The 16069-nt window shown below is 49.3% G+C and overlaps 1 protein-coding gene across 2 annotated transcripts; it reads left to right on the top strand.

The window, feature by feature from the left end:
- On the top strand, positions 1-13302 carry PIPOX (pipecolic acid and sarcosine oxidase). Of its 2 annotated transcripts, XM_045889526.3 has the most exons (8): positions 1-186; positions 2569-2717; positions 10221-10434; positions 10709-10891; positions 11400-11552; positions 11952-12110; positions 12692-12767; positions 13051-13300. In XM_045889526.3, exons 1-8 carry the CDS (start codon positions 73-75, stop codon positions 13179-13181), a joined length of 1179 nt encoding a protein of 392 aa, XP_045745482.1. In that variant the 5' UTR covers positions 1-72; the 3' UTR covers positions 13182-13300. The 2 variants fall into 2 exon arrangements, with proteins under 2 accessions (XP_045745482.1, XP_045745483.1); XM_045889527.3 differs by lacking the exon at positions 2569-2717 and having other exon boundaries at positions 10-186; positions 10297-10434; positions 13051-13302.
- Positions 13303-16069: the final 2767 nt, after the last annotated feature.

The raw sequence follows: 16069 nt of genomic DNA, 5'->3' as shown, positions 1-16069 counted from the left end.
AGCCCAGAGCCTACTTTTGCTTGCTTTCTCCTTTGTGTGTGGGCCTTGTAGCTGTAGGGCTAAGCGGGCATCATGGCTGCTCAGAAAGATCTCTTTGATGCCATCGTGATCGGGGCAGGCATCCAAGGCTGCTTCACTGCATACCACCTGGCCAAACACGGGAAGAGGGTCATCCTGCTGGAGCAGGTACTGTGTCCCCTCTGCACTCCCCACTTTAGGCACTGTCCCTCCCTCCTCCTCTAGGGAGAAGTTTCCAGAGCCAGCAGGCTTTGGGGTGAGGCCAAAGGGTCTGACTGTCAAATTTTGTGCGATTTGCAGCTTTGCTGCCTGGTGTATTTCATGACAATGCAAAGGAAGTTCCACCCTCCCTGAGACCTATATTGGGTTTCTAGGCACATTTCCTCCTTTTACTGCCTGCCCTTGATCAAGAAGTATCCCAGGTCCTGTTCTCTTCCCTCCTGCCACCCAGGCTCTTCTGTGCCAAAATGTTTGCTCTCGCCCAGAAAAATAATGAGTTCTGTTTTGGGGTAACTTAAGTAAAAATAATTTTGCCCAGAGGGAAAAGCTGATTTGTCAGCCTAAGAGGTAAGATTCTTCCCTGGGTGTTCTGGCCTCTCACCCTGGAACCCAGCAGAGACTTCTGTTTTTTTCTGCTACTTCTGGTTAATAGCAGCCTTATTGTTTGATACACAGGAAATAAGACTTAGGTCTTGGGGCGCCTGGGTGGCTCAGTTGGTTAAGCGACTGCCTTCGGCCCAGGTCATGATCCTGGAGTCCCGGGATCGGGTCCCGCATCGGGCTCCCTGCTCGGCAGGGAGCCTGCTTCTCCCTCTGACCCTCCCCCCTCTCATGTGCTCTATGTCTCTCTCATTCTCTCTGTCTCAAATAAATAAATAAAATCTTAAAAAAAAAAAAAAAAGACTTAGGTCTTATTTGTCCTTATAGAAAAGGTGACCCCACACAGTACAGTCTGCAGTGATCACTGCACATGTGGGGGCAGGGGGAACTATATATCTCCAGGGTCCTTCCCAGGCAGGTCCATGCAGACCACTTTCCAAAGGCTTCTATCCTCCCATCCTGCCTACAGCTATCCTGGTGCGTTTTGGCTTACTCTTCTTGGTAACAAACTGGATTGGTTAGAAACCTTTTTCATTTCTCTTTCAGTTTTCTCAAAGCCTAAGGGAGTCCTGGTCTAACCTTGCAGGAAACTCTCCATCTTTTGCTAAATCCCAAGGTGGTTCCCTTGTCCCGAGTGATCAGAAGCCAGAGAGAAAAAGCATCAGCTTCCTTGTCCAGAAAATGAAGGGGGCTATGGAAAACAGCCTGCAGGTTCCTTAAAAAGTTAAAAATAGAGCTACCCTAGGATCCAGCAATTGCAATACTAGGTATTTACCCAAAGGATACAAAAATACAGATTGGAAGAGGTACATGCACCCCGATGTTTATAGCAGCATGATGAACAATAGCCAAACTATGGAAAGAGCCCAAATGTCCGTTGACAGATGAACAGATAAAGAAGATGTGGTATATATACACAATGGAATATTACTCAGCCATCAAAAAATGGAAATCTTGCCATTTGCAATGATGGGGATGGAACTAGAGGGTATTATGCCAAGTGAAATAAATCAGTCAGAGAAAGACAAATACCATATGATTTCACTCATATGTGGAATTTAAGAAACAAAAGAGATGAACATATGGGAAGGGGGAAAAAAGAGAGGAAAACAAACCATAAGAGACTCTTAACGATAGAGAACAAACTGAGGGTTGCTGGAGGGAGGTGGGCAGGGGATGGGCTAGCTGGGTGATGGGGATTAAAGAGGGCGCTTGTTGTGATGAGCATTGGGTGTTATATGCAAGTGATGCATCACTAAGTTCTACTCCTGAAGCTAATATTACACCATATGTTAACTAACTAGAATTTAAATAAAATTTTGGAAAAAAAAACGAAGGGGGCTAAACTGGAATGATCTCAAAGGTTTCTTTCTTTCTTTCTTTCTTTCTTTCTTTCTTTCTTTCTTTCTTTCTTTCTTTCTTTCTTTCTTCTTTCTTTCAAGATTTTATTTATTTATTTGACAGAGAGAGACACAGCAAGAGAGGGAACACAAGCAAGGGGAGAGGGAGAAGCAGGTTTCCTGCGGAGCAGGGAGCCCGATGCGGGGCTCAATCCCAGGACCCTGGGATCATGACCTGAGCCGAAGGCAGACGCTTAACGACTGAGCCACCTAGCTGCCCCTCAGAGGTTCTTTCTAATTATGCTTCTCTATGAGACCAAGTGGGGAAGGGTTGCAGCAAGATGACCAAAGACTAACCAAAAAAGGGACTTTGGGATGTGAGTAATGTTACCAAGTTAATTGTTATCAGTATTGTTACTGAGTTAGCACTACTGAAGAACTTCTATGCTCATGACCAAATCAGTAACTTGGCCCTAAAGGGAGGATGTATGGAAATATTTGGAGAATAAGCGCTCCTGCTTGACAGCACATGACGAGCTAGCTCCTAAGGGGGGAAGGGACCGTGCAAGGGCTAACAGCTTCGGTTGTGTCTCTGGTTCTCCATTTCCAGTTTTTTCTACCACACTCCCGAGGAAGCTCCCATGGGCAGAGCCGGATAATCCGGAGGGCATACCCCGAAGACTTTTACACCCAGATGATGGATGAGTGCTACTGGATATGGGCCCAGCTGGAGCGCGAGGCTGGAACCCAGTTACACAGGTTGGCGGGTGGGGGAATTCCTTGAATGGTGGGGCCCGGTGCCTGGAGGTGCTTTGAGTAGGTGAGAGGGCAGTGCCATGAACTGCCATGAACACCCGAAATGCAGTGGAGGGACACAGGGCCTAGGGAGGCGCCAGACACATGCGAGCATCCTGCTCACTGTCTTGATTGCCCCATCGGTCCAGCTGGCTCCCGTCACTGCTCTGAGTTCCAAGGCTGGGTTCTGAGCATGCACCCAGGGCCCGCAGAGGGTGTACTGGGAAGACTGCTGAAGACACTGGGAGCAGATGCCCAGAGCTGAAGTTTGTATTTGCGTCTCTATGGAGCCATCTGAGACTCTTTTAGGGCAGGGATTGAATTAAGGAGGAGGCTGTTGTCTTGGTTCTTTATATTGCTACTAATATCATAACCTTTCACAACGGGTCCTCTCCCCCAGAGCGACCCTTATAATCCATTTCATTGTCTCTGAATGCCTCTCCCTGTAAGCCTCCTCTTCAGGCCCCATTGCTAGCTAGGGATCTCTGCTGCCCCATGGCTCTCTAACCCTTAAGACTCCTCCTCCCTCCCCAACCTCCACTGGCCTTTCAAACACTCATGGGGAAGAAGGCAAACAATCCACGATGCACAGAGGACTCTAACCACCCCACATCCCCTCCCACCTTCTCTGTGGCTCTTAACTGAACTTTCTACAAAACCACGGCTCTATCCTACAGGGTGGCAGTTATTTTAATGGCCAGGAACCAAGAGGTTACTGTTCTGTTGCAAAAACACCATTAACTTAAGAACAAAGTGAAATCCATTATGCAAATATAGCTAGGACAGCTAATTACAGATTTATTCCAGAGGCAGCTAATGCACCCAGCACCCAAATAAAGGAGCATGTCTTGCTGAAGGGTGGCCTGGCAAAGGGACCCCTCTCTGTCAGTCATCTGTGAATACTGCTGAATTTCTGGTACTAAAAGAAGTGCTGAGGCCTTGGAGGGCACACTTCTTCCCAGCGGACATGGAGGTAACTAAGAGATGTTAGGAGAGTGTCCGGAATCTTTCAGAAGGGACATGATTCTGGAGACAGGCTTGAACTTGACTTTGTGCTCTACCTCTTACTGGCTGTGTGACATTGGAAAAGTTTCTGTACCTCTCTGTGCCTCATTTTTTCCTCACAAGGCTTTGTGGAGGGTTAAATGAGACTTTTTTTTTTTTTTTAAGAGAAGGAGGTGGGGGAGGGAGGAGGAAGAGAGAGAATCTTAAGCAGGCTCCACACCCAGCATGGAGCCCGATATGGGGCTCGATGTCACAACCCTGAGATCATGACCTGAGCCGAAATCAAGAGTTGGATGCTTAACCAACTGAGTCACCCGGGCGCCCCTTAGACTCTCATGAAGTACTTGGCGTAGAGCCTAGCCCCTTTCGATAAATGGCAGCTCCTTCTTTTTTTTTTTTTTTAAAGATTTATTTATTTATTTGAGAGAGCGAGAATGAGAGAGAGAGTACATGAGAGGGAGGAGGGTTAGAGGGAGAAGCAGGCTCCTCGCTGAGCAGGGAGCCCGATGCGGGACTCGATCCCGGGACTCCAGGATCATGACCTGAGCCGAAGGCAGCCGCCCAACCGACTGAGCCACCCATGCGCCCCATGGCAGCTCCTTCTACCTATGCTGCACCAGCTGTATCCTAGCTCCACTGCACAGGGAGGAAGAAGTGCAAGAGGAGACAGGTGGGATGCAGCAACTATGGACATCAAGGAGAATGGCGGCTGGAGTGAGGGAAAGGAACGCTTGGGTAGGAGATTCTCATAATCTCACAGTTCTCCTCTTGGCAGGAGGACAGGAATTTGGAAGGGCTTTGGGACCAGGCGGACCTGGCTCTCCATGTCAGCTCTGACACATTTAGCTGTGTGGTTTGGAGCAAGCTGTTTAACCTCTGTGAGACTCAGTTTTCTCACCTGTAAAGGAGGGGTGTCTATTTCATGGGGCCGTCGTGAGGATGAGTCTGTGAAGAGCTTAGAGTGGTACCTGACAAGTCCCTCACTATCACCCTCATCACCCTTATCACGTATTGAATGCTCGGGATAAGAAACTAAGGCTGCTTTAAAAGTACTCGATACATGTTAACTCATTTAATTCTCCCCACAACCTTATGAGAGGGTTGCTACTGAGTAGTCAGGGTCTTAACCTATTAGTGCAAATCGCAAGCTTACCACATTCTTAGTCTAGAATAGGGCTTGGCGAACGTTCTCCGGAATGGCCATAGTATTTTAGACTTTGCAGGCCAATGGTCTCGTTCTAACTATTCAACTCTGCCAGTTACCCAACTCTGCCATTATAGTTTGAGAGTAGCCCCAGATGATACGTAAATAAACGAGCATGGCTGTGTGCCAATAAAACTTTATTCGTGGATGCTGAAATTTCATGCACTTTTCATGTCATGAAATATTATTCTTTTTTTAATCAACCATTAAAAAATACAAAAATCGGGGTGCCTGGGTGGCTCAGTCGTTAAGCGTCTGCCTTCAGCTCAGGTTATGATCCCAGAGTCCTGGGATCAAGCCCCGCATCGGGCTCCCTGCTCAGCGGGAAGCCTGCTTCTCCCTCTCCCACTCTCCCTGCTTGTGTTCCCTCTCTCACTGTGTCTCTCTCTGTCAAATAAATAAAATCTTAAAAAAAAAAATACAAAAATCATCTTGGCTTGTATGACAAACAAAAATAGGCTATAGACCCGGTCTGGTTCCTGGGTCACAGTGTGCTGGCCCCTGGTTTAAAAGATACCACAAACTGGTGGCCTTGTCCATCCCCTCTGTCCCAACAAATTCATGTCTAAATCATCCTGGGTCGAAAGACTGCTAATGGGGCGCCTGGTTGGCTCAGTTGGTTAAGCGTCTGCCTTCGGCTCAGGTCATGATCCCAGGGTCCTGGGATGGAGCCCCGCATTGGGCTCCCTGCTCAGCGGGAGGCCTGCTTCTCCCTCTGACCCTCCCCCCTCTCATGTGCTCTCTCTCTCTGTCTCAAATAAATAAATAAAATCTTAAAAAAAAAAAAAGACTGCTAATGTATATTTAAAGACAGGAACATATCACAGACCCTCTTCAAAGACCATTCTGATGCCTCACCTCCCCAATTATGAAAAATGAAGAGTAAAGTGAATGTGCTTTGGAAATTCTTTTGAGTTCTACAGGGTGCTAGGTGTTGCCATTATTATTATTGTTACAATCATCATCAAGTCCTTTCTTATGGCTAATCTGATTTACCGGGGTACCCTCATTTATTTGGTTCTTTGACTTAGGAACACAGAACGGATATTTCCCATTCCAATTCTTTTCGCTTTTGTTCTTGACTCTGATGTTCTAAATGATTTATCATCTCTGTGGTTCTTATTCTCCTAGGTTCTTCTGGGAGAACCAGCACATCATCATCATCTAGCTGATAGATATGAATGTGTTTACTTAATGCTATTTGATGGTGATTAAACAAACAAACAAACATCTCCGGGAGTTGGTCGTTCAGGTGGTTGTCTGATTCTTTTTATTCTGTCCTGCCTCTTCCTGTGACAGTGGCCTACTAACCCTGGGTGGGCTCAGGACATTTGCATAGATTCCGGGTACAGACGGCGGCCCGCGTGTCAGATCACAAGGGCTGAGTCTTTCGTGATGTGTACAGCCAGGACGCTGATACCACCAGCAAATCCCAGCTCTGGGGCCCATCTCTCGCTTGCCCCGCCTTCTCCCTTGGAGTCCTAATATCTCGCTCCTGACCCGGGCTGCCCCTGCTTAGCTGACAATATCAGACAAGATCACAGCCGTAGGCTCTACAGCTGCCGGCGGAACCTGGCAGCCCCCTCCGCAGCGGCTGCTTCCTGTGTCTGTGAAGTGTCTGGCTTGTCAGCCACATCCCCTCCCCGGAGCGGTCTTTGTTAACCAATTCCGCCTCAGCCCCCTGAGCGGAAGATGAAAGCCAAGAGCTCCTCCAAAACCAACAAAGACAGCAGCTATTACTGAGTCCTTTCTCCACGGTGACTCTGGGAGCCCGTTTGGCAACTCTTAACCCCCGAGAGGGGGAAGTGAGAGCCTGGGATGGGAGGTGGCAGGTGCAGGGGGAGCTGTCTGCCCCTCCCAATGCCTCCCTGCGCCATCGGGCCTCCTGTCCTGCCCTAGTAACGGATGGAAATCTCTGATCACCGGCTCCTCACATCATGTCCGAGGCTTTAGTTGGCTAGAGGAGTCAACAAGGCCCTTGGGAGGATTCTTCGATTACCTCTTCCTAGGGCTGGATCCAGTGAAGGTTGGGGGAAGGCACAGTTCATACCAAATGCTCTGCACTCAGCTGATGGCGTGCAGGGAGCTGGGAGCTGCACTCTTTCCAGGGTCCCTGACAATCCAGCCTCACTTCAGGGAGCTTTCTTTCTAGGCCAGCCCCGACCGGGCAGTTCCTGGACAATTTTTTTTTTTTTTTTTTTTTTTTTGCAGTGGTCTATCTCTTCTCATTCCTCTCCTCCCCAAACTTTGTAGCCTAGGTCTGAGCCGAAAAAGAGCAGAGGGAGGCCCAGAGCACAGGGGTGAGAAATTGATGCAGAATGAGCGGTCTGTTTATTGGGATCTAGGAAAAGCCATTAAGAAAATAAGCACTTAAATGATTTTCAATCTGCCCATGGAAGTCATCTGTCTTCATACTGGGGGGAAAAGGCCCATTCTCTGATCCCGGTCTTGACTGACTGATTTCCAATTCTCGGAGCATTTCCCGCAGGAGCCTCTCACCTATCTCCCATAATGACAGGCCTTTGCATTTGCAGGCAGTGTTTTACATTTATTTCCGATTTGCTCATAATGGTCAAAAATCTCTCTCCAATCCGAGACATTTCTCCAGCAGTGCAAGGTTTCCCTTAGGCCAAATAGCTCAGCTGTGATCCACGGAAAATGAGAATTTCCCAAATGCATCTTCGGGCTAGGGGAGGGTCCAGCATCACAAATTCAGATGGAAAATTTCCCACTGTTAGATCAATATCTGGGCTAAGAAATAAATGCCACAGGGGCGAGAGCTGGAGCAAAATGATTACAATCGGCACAATTACATTCACCGGCAGAATCAGCTCACTGATTACTCCTAGGGGTGGGGGCCCTCGCTTCATCCACCACAGGATGGCTTGGGAATTAGAACATCACTCAGCATTTCATAATTCGACAGATTTGCCTGTTGTCTTGGCATGAGTTTGTTTTCCCCATACAGCACCTTCCTGTAAGAGGAGTTCTGACTTCAAGGGAAAAAGGAAGGAAGGGAGGGAGAGAGGAAGGGAAGCTGGGTGGAAAGGAAGTAGCTAAATCGCAGGGTACACAGGAGACTGCGGTCGGTGTACGTCAGGCAGGGGTTGGAATATGCTGCTCTGGGATTCCTGAGCCAGGGGTTTGACATGATAACTGCTGAGGCAAGGGTTAAGCCAGGTCTTCCACAGAATCCCACCCAGCCATGACTGCATCCAGTAAACGGGGTTCAAGATCATATACTTGCATGACTTCTTAATGATCCTGTTGACCGAGAAGTGTCCTAGGCAAGTTTTCATTACCTGAGAATCAATCTGAAGTCCTTTTGGGGGCCACGGGGAAAGGACCCTGCTGGCTAGTGGGGATTCAACAGCATCTTTCCTCTGCTAAGCTTTGAAGAGGCCGAGACGCTCATTCTTTCTCACCGGTGCTGAATGCTGGATAGGCGGGGGCCATGGCAAATGGATTGGGCACGCTGTGCGGCTCTGTGTACTGACGCCAGCCCCAGGGCCTGCTGTGTCCCTAGCCCCTCCCAATCTTCCCTTTAATCCCCCCAACCAGATAATGGGGGATTTGGAAGCATGTAATATCCATGAGACTCCATTATAGGCTATTACGAGCTTCATACACAGTACCTGGGGGATGTACCAGGCTGATGTTGGTCACTGCGGCTGCTGAAAGGGAGAGGGACGGCAGCAATGGTCCCAAGGGCCACAGTGACCCTTCCATTGTTCAGATCCGTTCCCACCAAAAGTTAGATCAGCTCTGGTCTCTTGTGACACAGAGACGGGAAGTATTAAAGAGAAACAGCTTTCACTCCCCTGGAGAGTAAGAAGCAGAAAGGGAAGTAGAGGGAGGAACAAAACCATAGAATCACGGAACTAATTGCTGGAACCCTCAGAGACCACCTACTGGTGTTTCTGCATGAGGGCACTGTCGGCATTTGGGTGGGATCTTCCTGAGCTTTGCAGGTTCAGCCCACTAAATGTGAGGAGCCACCCCCAGGCATTGTGGCAACTACAAAAGTGGCCCCTGCCAGGTCCCTATGCCCCAGGGTCGGGGCGGGACCACCAATAGTCCAGCAGGCTTGCATTACAGAGGAATCTGGGGCCTGGAGCGGTGTGCCACCAGGACAACGTCACAAGGGTCTGCCAGGACTGGACCCAGAGCCAGGACTCCCAATTTAGGATCCTTTCCACAAAATGGGCAGCCTCGGAGGAGGACCCGAGAGATGCGCAGCAAGGGACAAAACATGATATGAGAGGAAAAGAGACAAAGGAAAAGAAAGAGCAGGGGGTAGTGAAATAGCGGGGAAAGAGGATAAAGAATCTAGATCAGAACAGTGAGTGGGTCAGGGGATGGAGGAAGAGGAAGAACGACCTACCACTTTCTAGGTGCGGCAATAAGAGGATTTCCGATGTCCGCCCGAAGGGCGGGATGGATCCCGAGAAGCTGGAGGGACAAGCATACCAATCGTGAGAGCCAAGGGCAGACTTGGGAATGGGCTGGCAGCCAGCTCAGGGATACTGAGTGCAACCCTAATGACAGCACCAACATGACTTTACCAGTTCTTTTTATTTTTTTAATTGTTAAAATATTTTTTAAAAAGATTTATTTATTTGAGAGAGAGAGTGAGCATGAGCAGGGGGATGTAGGGGGGCAGAGGGAGAGAATCTCCAGCAGACTGCTCGCTGAGCTCGGAGCCCCACGCGGGCTTGATCCACGACCCATGAGATCATGACCTGACCTAAACCAAGAGTCAGACGCCCAACAGACTGAGCCACCCAGGCACCCCCATTTTTTAAAATCTTTTTAAGTAGGTTCCACGCCCAATGCAGGGCTTGAACTCACCACCCTGAGATCAAGAGTCGCATGCTCTACCGACTGAGCCAGCCAGGTGCCCCTGACTTTACCAGTTCTTTGAACATGAGACTGGGACCCTCCTTGATGGGACCCTTGCTGAAGAATGAGAGAGAAGGGCCCAGGGCCGTGACTCATACCCTCACCCATATGCCTTTCTTTTCTCTCCTTTCTTTCTTTCTTTCTTTCTTTCTTTCTTTCTTTCTTTCTTTCTTTCTTTCTTTCTTTCTTTCTTTCTTTCTTTCTTTCTTTCTTTCTTTCTTTCTTTCTTTTTCTTTCTTTCTTTCTTTCTTTCTTTCTTTCTTTCTTTCTTTCTTTCTTTCTTTCTTTCTTTCTTTCTTTCTTTCTTTCTTTCTTTCTTTCTTTCTTCTTTCTTTCTTTCTTCTTTCTTTTTACAGGCAGACTGGGCTACTGCTGCTGGGAATGAGGGAGAATTCAGAATTAAAGACCATCCAGGCCACTTTGTCTCGACAGGGGGTGGAACACCAGTGTCTTTCAGCTGAGGAACTGAAGCAACGTTTCCCCAATGTTCGGTTGGCCGGGGGAGAAGTGGGGCTCTTGGACAAGTCTGGAGGGCTTCTCTATGCAGACAGGGCCCTCAGAGCCCTCCAGGTAGGATGTGCAGCGTCTGGGGCAATGCAGCTCCTCTCGTGGTTCCAATATACCGCCCCCAGCCTCCTTGGGATGAGAGCCTTCACCCTGCTGGCTTTATTCTTGACCTTTTGGGCAGAGGGCAGTCTATATACCCTGCTAGGCCTTGCCAATACGGGACTGGAGGTCTGGAGTCTGCGCTCTTTTCTGCCCAAAGGGAAGGACTCTGTTGTTCACCAGGGAGAACCATCTAGCTATCTAACTAATTTGCCCTTCCTGGCCGCTGCCCTTTCAGGATGCAATTCGACGTCTTGGAGGCCTAGTGCGTGATGGAGAGAAGGTGATGGAGATAAGACCAGAGCGACCCATCACAGTGAGAAGTACCTCCAGGAGCTACCAAGCCAAGAGCTTGATCATCACAGCAGGTCCCTGGACCAACCAGCTCCTCCGCCCCCTGGGAATTGAGCTGCCTCTCCAAGTAAGGGGGGGGCTGGAAGTCTGAGAGTTGGTGCTTAAGAGAAGACACCTGGGAATCAGACGGACTCGAGTTTGAGTCCTGGATCTGCCACTTATTGGTGGAGGACCTTGGGCCAATTAGTTCCTCTCATGAGCCTCAGTTTTATAACGTGTAAAATGGGAATAGGTCTGTTAGAGAATTAAATTATAGAATCAATAGAAAGCCCTCAGGAACTCACTAAATCTGAGACATTATTAAGTGCTGGAGAGAGAGAGAGAGAAGTAGGGCTGGGTGCAGTTATGGGAGACTAAGTCTGGGGGAAGAGACAGGGATGCAGAGATCTTTGTGCCTCATATCAAAATGGAATATACCGATGACGTGAGAATTGGGTGAAACAGGATGGAAGAGTTAAGGGGGGCATCCGGGTTTGTATTCAAGAACTACAGGACTTCAGAAGAAACTGTTCTCGCCATCTGTAGAGTTTTATGGCTTTCCCCCTTCATCTCCCACTTCCTCTTTCTGCTTCAAGACCCTGCGGATCAATGTGTGTTACTGGCGAGAGAAGGTTCCTGGAAGCTATGGTGTGTCCCAGGCCTTTCCTTGCTTCCTGGGCCTTGGCCTCAGCCTGGCTCCCCACCACATTTATGGGTTGCCCTCTGGAGAGTACCCAGGGCTGATGAAGGTGAGCAGAAAAGCCCAGAGAGGGGCTCGTAGGGCGCCCCCCCGGCTCACCTCCCCCCACCCAGATTTGGGGCAGCTGCTCTAACTTCCCTTTCAACAGATTCCTGGGATCCCCCCGCAGCAGGGGCAGGAGAATACTTCCCTATTCGCTATTTGCAACGCAAGCCCCCCAGCTGTCCCGAGGCCCAGCGAAGGGAGCCCTTCCTCTGCAAACATGGTGTTGTGGGGTGGGCGGAGGGAAGAAGGAACAGCTAAGGCAGCCTCCTGTCAGGACTGGGGAAGGCCGGGATGATGGATGGGGGCACTCTGTGTGTGAGCCTGCCCCCTGGGCCGGTGGGGGGGGGGCGGCGTGCAGGCAGGCCAGCCCCTCGAAGCTCACACTGCTCTGATTGGGAGCTAGGTCTGCTATCACCACGGCAACAGTGCCGATCCTGAGGAGCGGGACTGCCCGGAAGCCCTCTCGGACACCCGAGACATCCAGATCCTGAGCCGCTTTGTCAGAGATCACTTACCTGACCTGGCGCCCGAGCTTGCCGTCCTGGAGCCCTGCCTGTACACGGTAAGGGTGTGGGCAGCCCTCTCACGGCCCCCAGAGGATGGGGGAAGGGGACAGCCAGACCCTTAAGGCCCCGCTCGCTTCTGTTTGACCCTGACCTGGTATGTGACTTGAAACAAACGAGCTTCTTTCTGTGCGTTGGTTCCCCTCTCCCAGAGAGGGCCCGTTAGAGGTTATTCATATTCCTTTTCATTAGCAAACCGGGCTTATGCCTGGCAGCCCCTCACTATGTTTCCCAGAAGAGCTCTAAAAGACTTTCTGGCAAGATGTTCTAGTTGAACAGGCCTTAGGGACGAAGAGAAGAGACAGATGTCACCAGGGCCTGAGGCATCTTGGCTAAAGTTAGTTTACACGGATTCACTGAGCACCTACTGTGTTCATAGCTCTGGATTGAGCAGAGAGGCAGATGGACAAATGAGAAAGACTGTCATCCCCGGAGGCGGCACTGGCATGCGGAAAGCATTCCCGTGCCCCATCCCATTCTTTCTGGAAAGCAATCCAGCCTCGTTCCCTCCCCTCTGAGCCTGCACTTCTTCCTCCTCCTTCCCTCCTCAAAGGACACGAGTGTGATTGTTTCTTTCTAGAACACCCCCGATGGGCACTTCGTTCTTGATTGCCACCCGAAGTATGACAACATTGTCATTGGTGCTGGATTCTCTGGTGAGCCTGAACAGGGGAAGACGTGCCTCAAAGCCCACCTATCTCAGGACCAGGCAAAATGGCGTCTTCTATGCTCTTGGGGGGCCAAAGCCTAGACTCGAGTGTATAAAGGGGCTGGGTGCGCAAACAGAAGAGAAGAGGTACTTCTGGTGGGAGGCAACTTCCAGCTTTGGGATGCGGACCAAGAAGAGAGTTAGCCCTATTGGGGGACAGGGTAGTAGACATCCAGAGACCCCAGCCGCTGTCCCTGAGGATGCCTGACCACCTGCTCTCCTTTCCCTAGGACATGGATTCAAGCTCTCCCCTGTTGTGGGGAAGATCCTGTATGAATTAAGCATGAAATTAACACCATCCTATGACTTGACCCCTTTTCGGATGAGCCGCTTCCCTGGCCTGGGCAAAGCCCACCTTTGACCCCTGGCCAGCAGCCTCCCTTGTGTGCACAGGAGCTGGGAATAAAGCCCTGTGGCTATTAAATGTCAGCTTGTTCTCCTGCCTCTCTTGAGTCCCTTGTCAATGCCAGATGATTGAATCGACCTTCTTTCCCTGGCCAGCTCCCCAGTCCCACTACTTTTTTGCTTCCAGAAGGTCAACCAGATAGTCTACCATCACTGAGTAGCAAGGACCTTTGAGATGGATGTCTCAATAAGGAGGATGCACAGAGACTGGCTCAGGGGACCCAGGCAGTTGTTATAATTCTCTTCACTGAGACATTTGATAAACTTGGGGTGGATTTGACTAAAGCTGCCCAGGGGAGGGTAAACAAGATGATTTGTAGGTAGGTCGCTACTGCCCTTGGAGTTCCTTTTCCTTTTTTTTTTTTTTTTTAAGATTTTATTTATTCATTTGAGACACAGAGATACAGAGAGAGAGAGAGCATGAGCAGTGGGAGAGGCAGAGGGAGAGGGAGAAGCAGACTCCCCGCTGAGCCAGGAGCCTGACGTGGGGCTCGATCCCAGGACCCCGGGATCATGACCCGAGCCGAAGGCAGACGCTTAACCATCTGAGCCACCCAGGCGCCCCTGGAGTTCCTTTTCCTAAAACTAGTCACCCTCCATCACAAACCCCCATAAAATCTGGCTCACCTTGGGTCGCCATAAATGTCTGTAGAAAAAAATGTGTTGAGCAAGCAAAGAAATGAATAGCCACATTGCATTAAAGTCTGCGGTGGGCTTTATTCTCCATGTGACCTTACTTCTTAGAGACTCTCATTGTCTAAATCAGCGCCAGAGTCCATGACCCCAGGAATCCTTGGGGTCTTTGTCTTCTCAGTGCCCTGCACCCTCTTTCCCTGAATTCTTTGTCTGGTTCTCATCCTCTCTCTGGCTCTGTAAAGACTCTTAGCTCCCCAGTCTCTCATTAGGGTGTATTGTCAGGTCCTTATGAAGATGGAGCTGTTATACCAGAAAGGAAGAGAGAGACACACTCGCTGAGAAATCGTGTTCAATGTTTGAATGTTAAATGTGCCATTTTATTATCATTAGGATTGCTCCCACTTAATGAAACGGCATTAGCACCCAGTCGGCTGGCCTCCTTGCACTTAATTGCTTTGGAAGGGAACAGGCTCCTAACTAGCCCAGGGCGGGTGGAGGGGTGAGGGGTGTGAACAGGGACTGCTGAATGTGCTCCGTGGAAACCCCAGCAAGGGCATCTCCGGACCAGGCCAGTTTGACCTGAGAGATCGCCTGCTCCAGGGAAAGAAACCCTGGGACCAGCTGGGGTGGAAATGTTAGAAGGAGGCCCTGAGCAGGAAGAGTGGGAAATGGGAATAAGAGTAAAAATGTCCCCAAAGGAAAGACAACACAGAAGAAATTGCCTCATAGGCCTAGGCACACAGATCAGCACTGATTTCTCCAGGGGATTGTAAAAGCCAGCCAGCCTCCCCAGCCCCCGCCCCCGCCAGATCTGCGTCTCGGGTGCTCTCAGAGGCTCCCCTGAAACCTCAGCCCCTGCAAAGTGGGAATAGTCACATCTGTAAAGTCAGAATAATGTGCTACAACATGGATGAGCCTTGAAGACAGGATGCTAAGTGAAATAAGCCAGACACAAAAGGACAGACACTGGAGGGTTCCACTCACGTGAGGTACTGACAGATTCACAGGGACAGGAGGTGGAATGTTGCCCCCGGGGGCTGGGGAGAGGGGGGAATGAGGCGTTACTGCTTAATGGACACAGGGTTTCAGTTCAGGAAGATAGAAACGTTCTGCAGATGGATGGTGGTGATGGTTTGGATGATGTAGGAAAGACATTAGGGTTCGAAGCTGATGGCCAAGATAGAATTCTTGAGATGTCTTTGGTGCAAAAAGGTGGTTTTATTAAAGCATGGGGACAGGACCGGTGGGCAGAAGGAGCTGCAATGGGGTCGTGAGGACTGGCCCATTGTATACTTTCAAGTTGGGAGGGGGTTAGGGATGGTGTAAGCCTTCCAGGTATTTTGGAAACAAGATTTCCAGGACCCTGAGGGGGCAAGCTTGCTATTGTTGGAAAAAGGTCATTTATTACTGTTTAGTAAACCCTCAGTCATTAGACCCTTCAGATGTATATGGGTGGGTTCTATGCTTGGGGGATGATTGTCAACAGTATCTTGGGATGTGGGGTAGAGATAAAGGAAGTTTCCAAAGGAACTTTTATATGTTAAAGTAGACTTACAGGATCCTGGAGGGTTGGGCTAAGATTGCCTTTTGCCCTTAGCAAAGTATTAATTAATATCCTGAGTCCCTAGAGGAATGTCACTCTGCCTGTTTCAAGGACTTGTCAATGGACTGTAAGTAGTAGGAAATTGAATAATTTTTCTTCTGTCTTTGTTTCCCACATCAGTTTCACAACACCACGTTTTAACCACGTCACAAACACAAACATGGTTAAAGAGAGGGTACTGAGGGGTGCCTGGTGGCACAGTTAAGCGTCTGACTCGGTTTCGGCTCAGGTTGTGATCTCAGGGTCATGAGATGATCTCTGGAGTTTGGCTCCATGCTCAGTGGGGAGTCTGCTTAAGACTCTCTCTCCCTTACCCTCTGCACCACTACCCCCCTCAAATAAATAAAGAAATCTTTAAACAGAGAGAGAGAGAGAATGTACTTAATGCCACGGAACTGTTACACTTAAAAATGATTAAAATGATACATTTCATGTTATGTATATTTTACCACAATTAAAAAATGGGAATAATAATACCGACCAACTTTACAAGAGTGGGTGAGGATCGAATCATTTATCCAATCCACAAATATTTATTGAAATTCTGCTATGTGCCGGGGACTGTGCTAGGCATTGTGGATATATCTGTGAACAAGATCTTTGTT

The sequence above is a fragment of the Mirounga angustirostris genome, unplaced genomic scaffold (genome assembly GCF_029215605.1).
Source record: "Mirounga angustirostris isolate CCGP_5_RB_7025 unplaced genomic scaffold, mMirAng1.0.hap1 SCAF_17, whole genome shotgun sequence".
NCBI classification, from domain to species: Eukaryota; Metazoa; Chordata; class Mammalia; order Carnivora; family Phocidae; genus Mirounga; species Mirounga angustirostris.
Note: the sequence above shows the minus strand (reverse complement) of the source record. Positions and strands in the feature narration are given on the sequence as shown.

What these genes read in the sequence shown, in the direction of transcription:
- PIPOX (XM_045889526.3), top strand. Translation starts at nt 73, where the DNA reads ATGGCTGCTCAGAAAGATCTCTTTGATGCCATCGTGATCGGGGCAGGC. An exon ending in GGGCCCTCAGAGCCCTCCAG is followed by an intron (nt 10,435 to 10,708) that starts GTAGGATGTGCA and finishes CTGCCCTTTCAG; the next exon opens with GATGCAATTCGACGTCTTGG. An exon ending in GAATTGAGCTGCCTCTCCAA is followed by an intron (nt 10,892 to 11,399) that starts GTAAGGGGGGGG and finishes TTCTGCTTCAAG; the next exon opens with ACCCTGCGGATCAATGTGTG.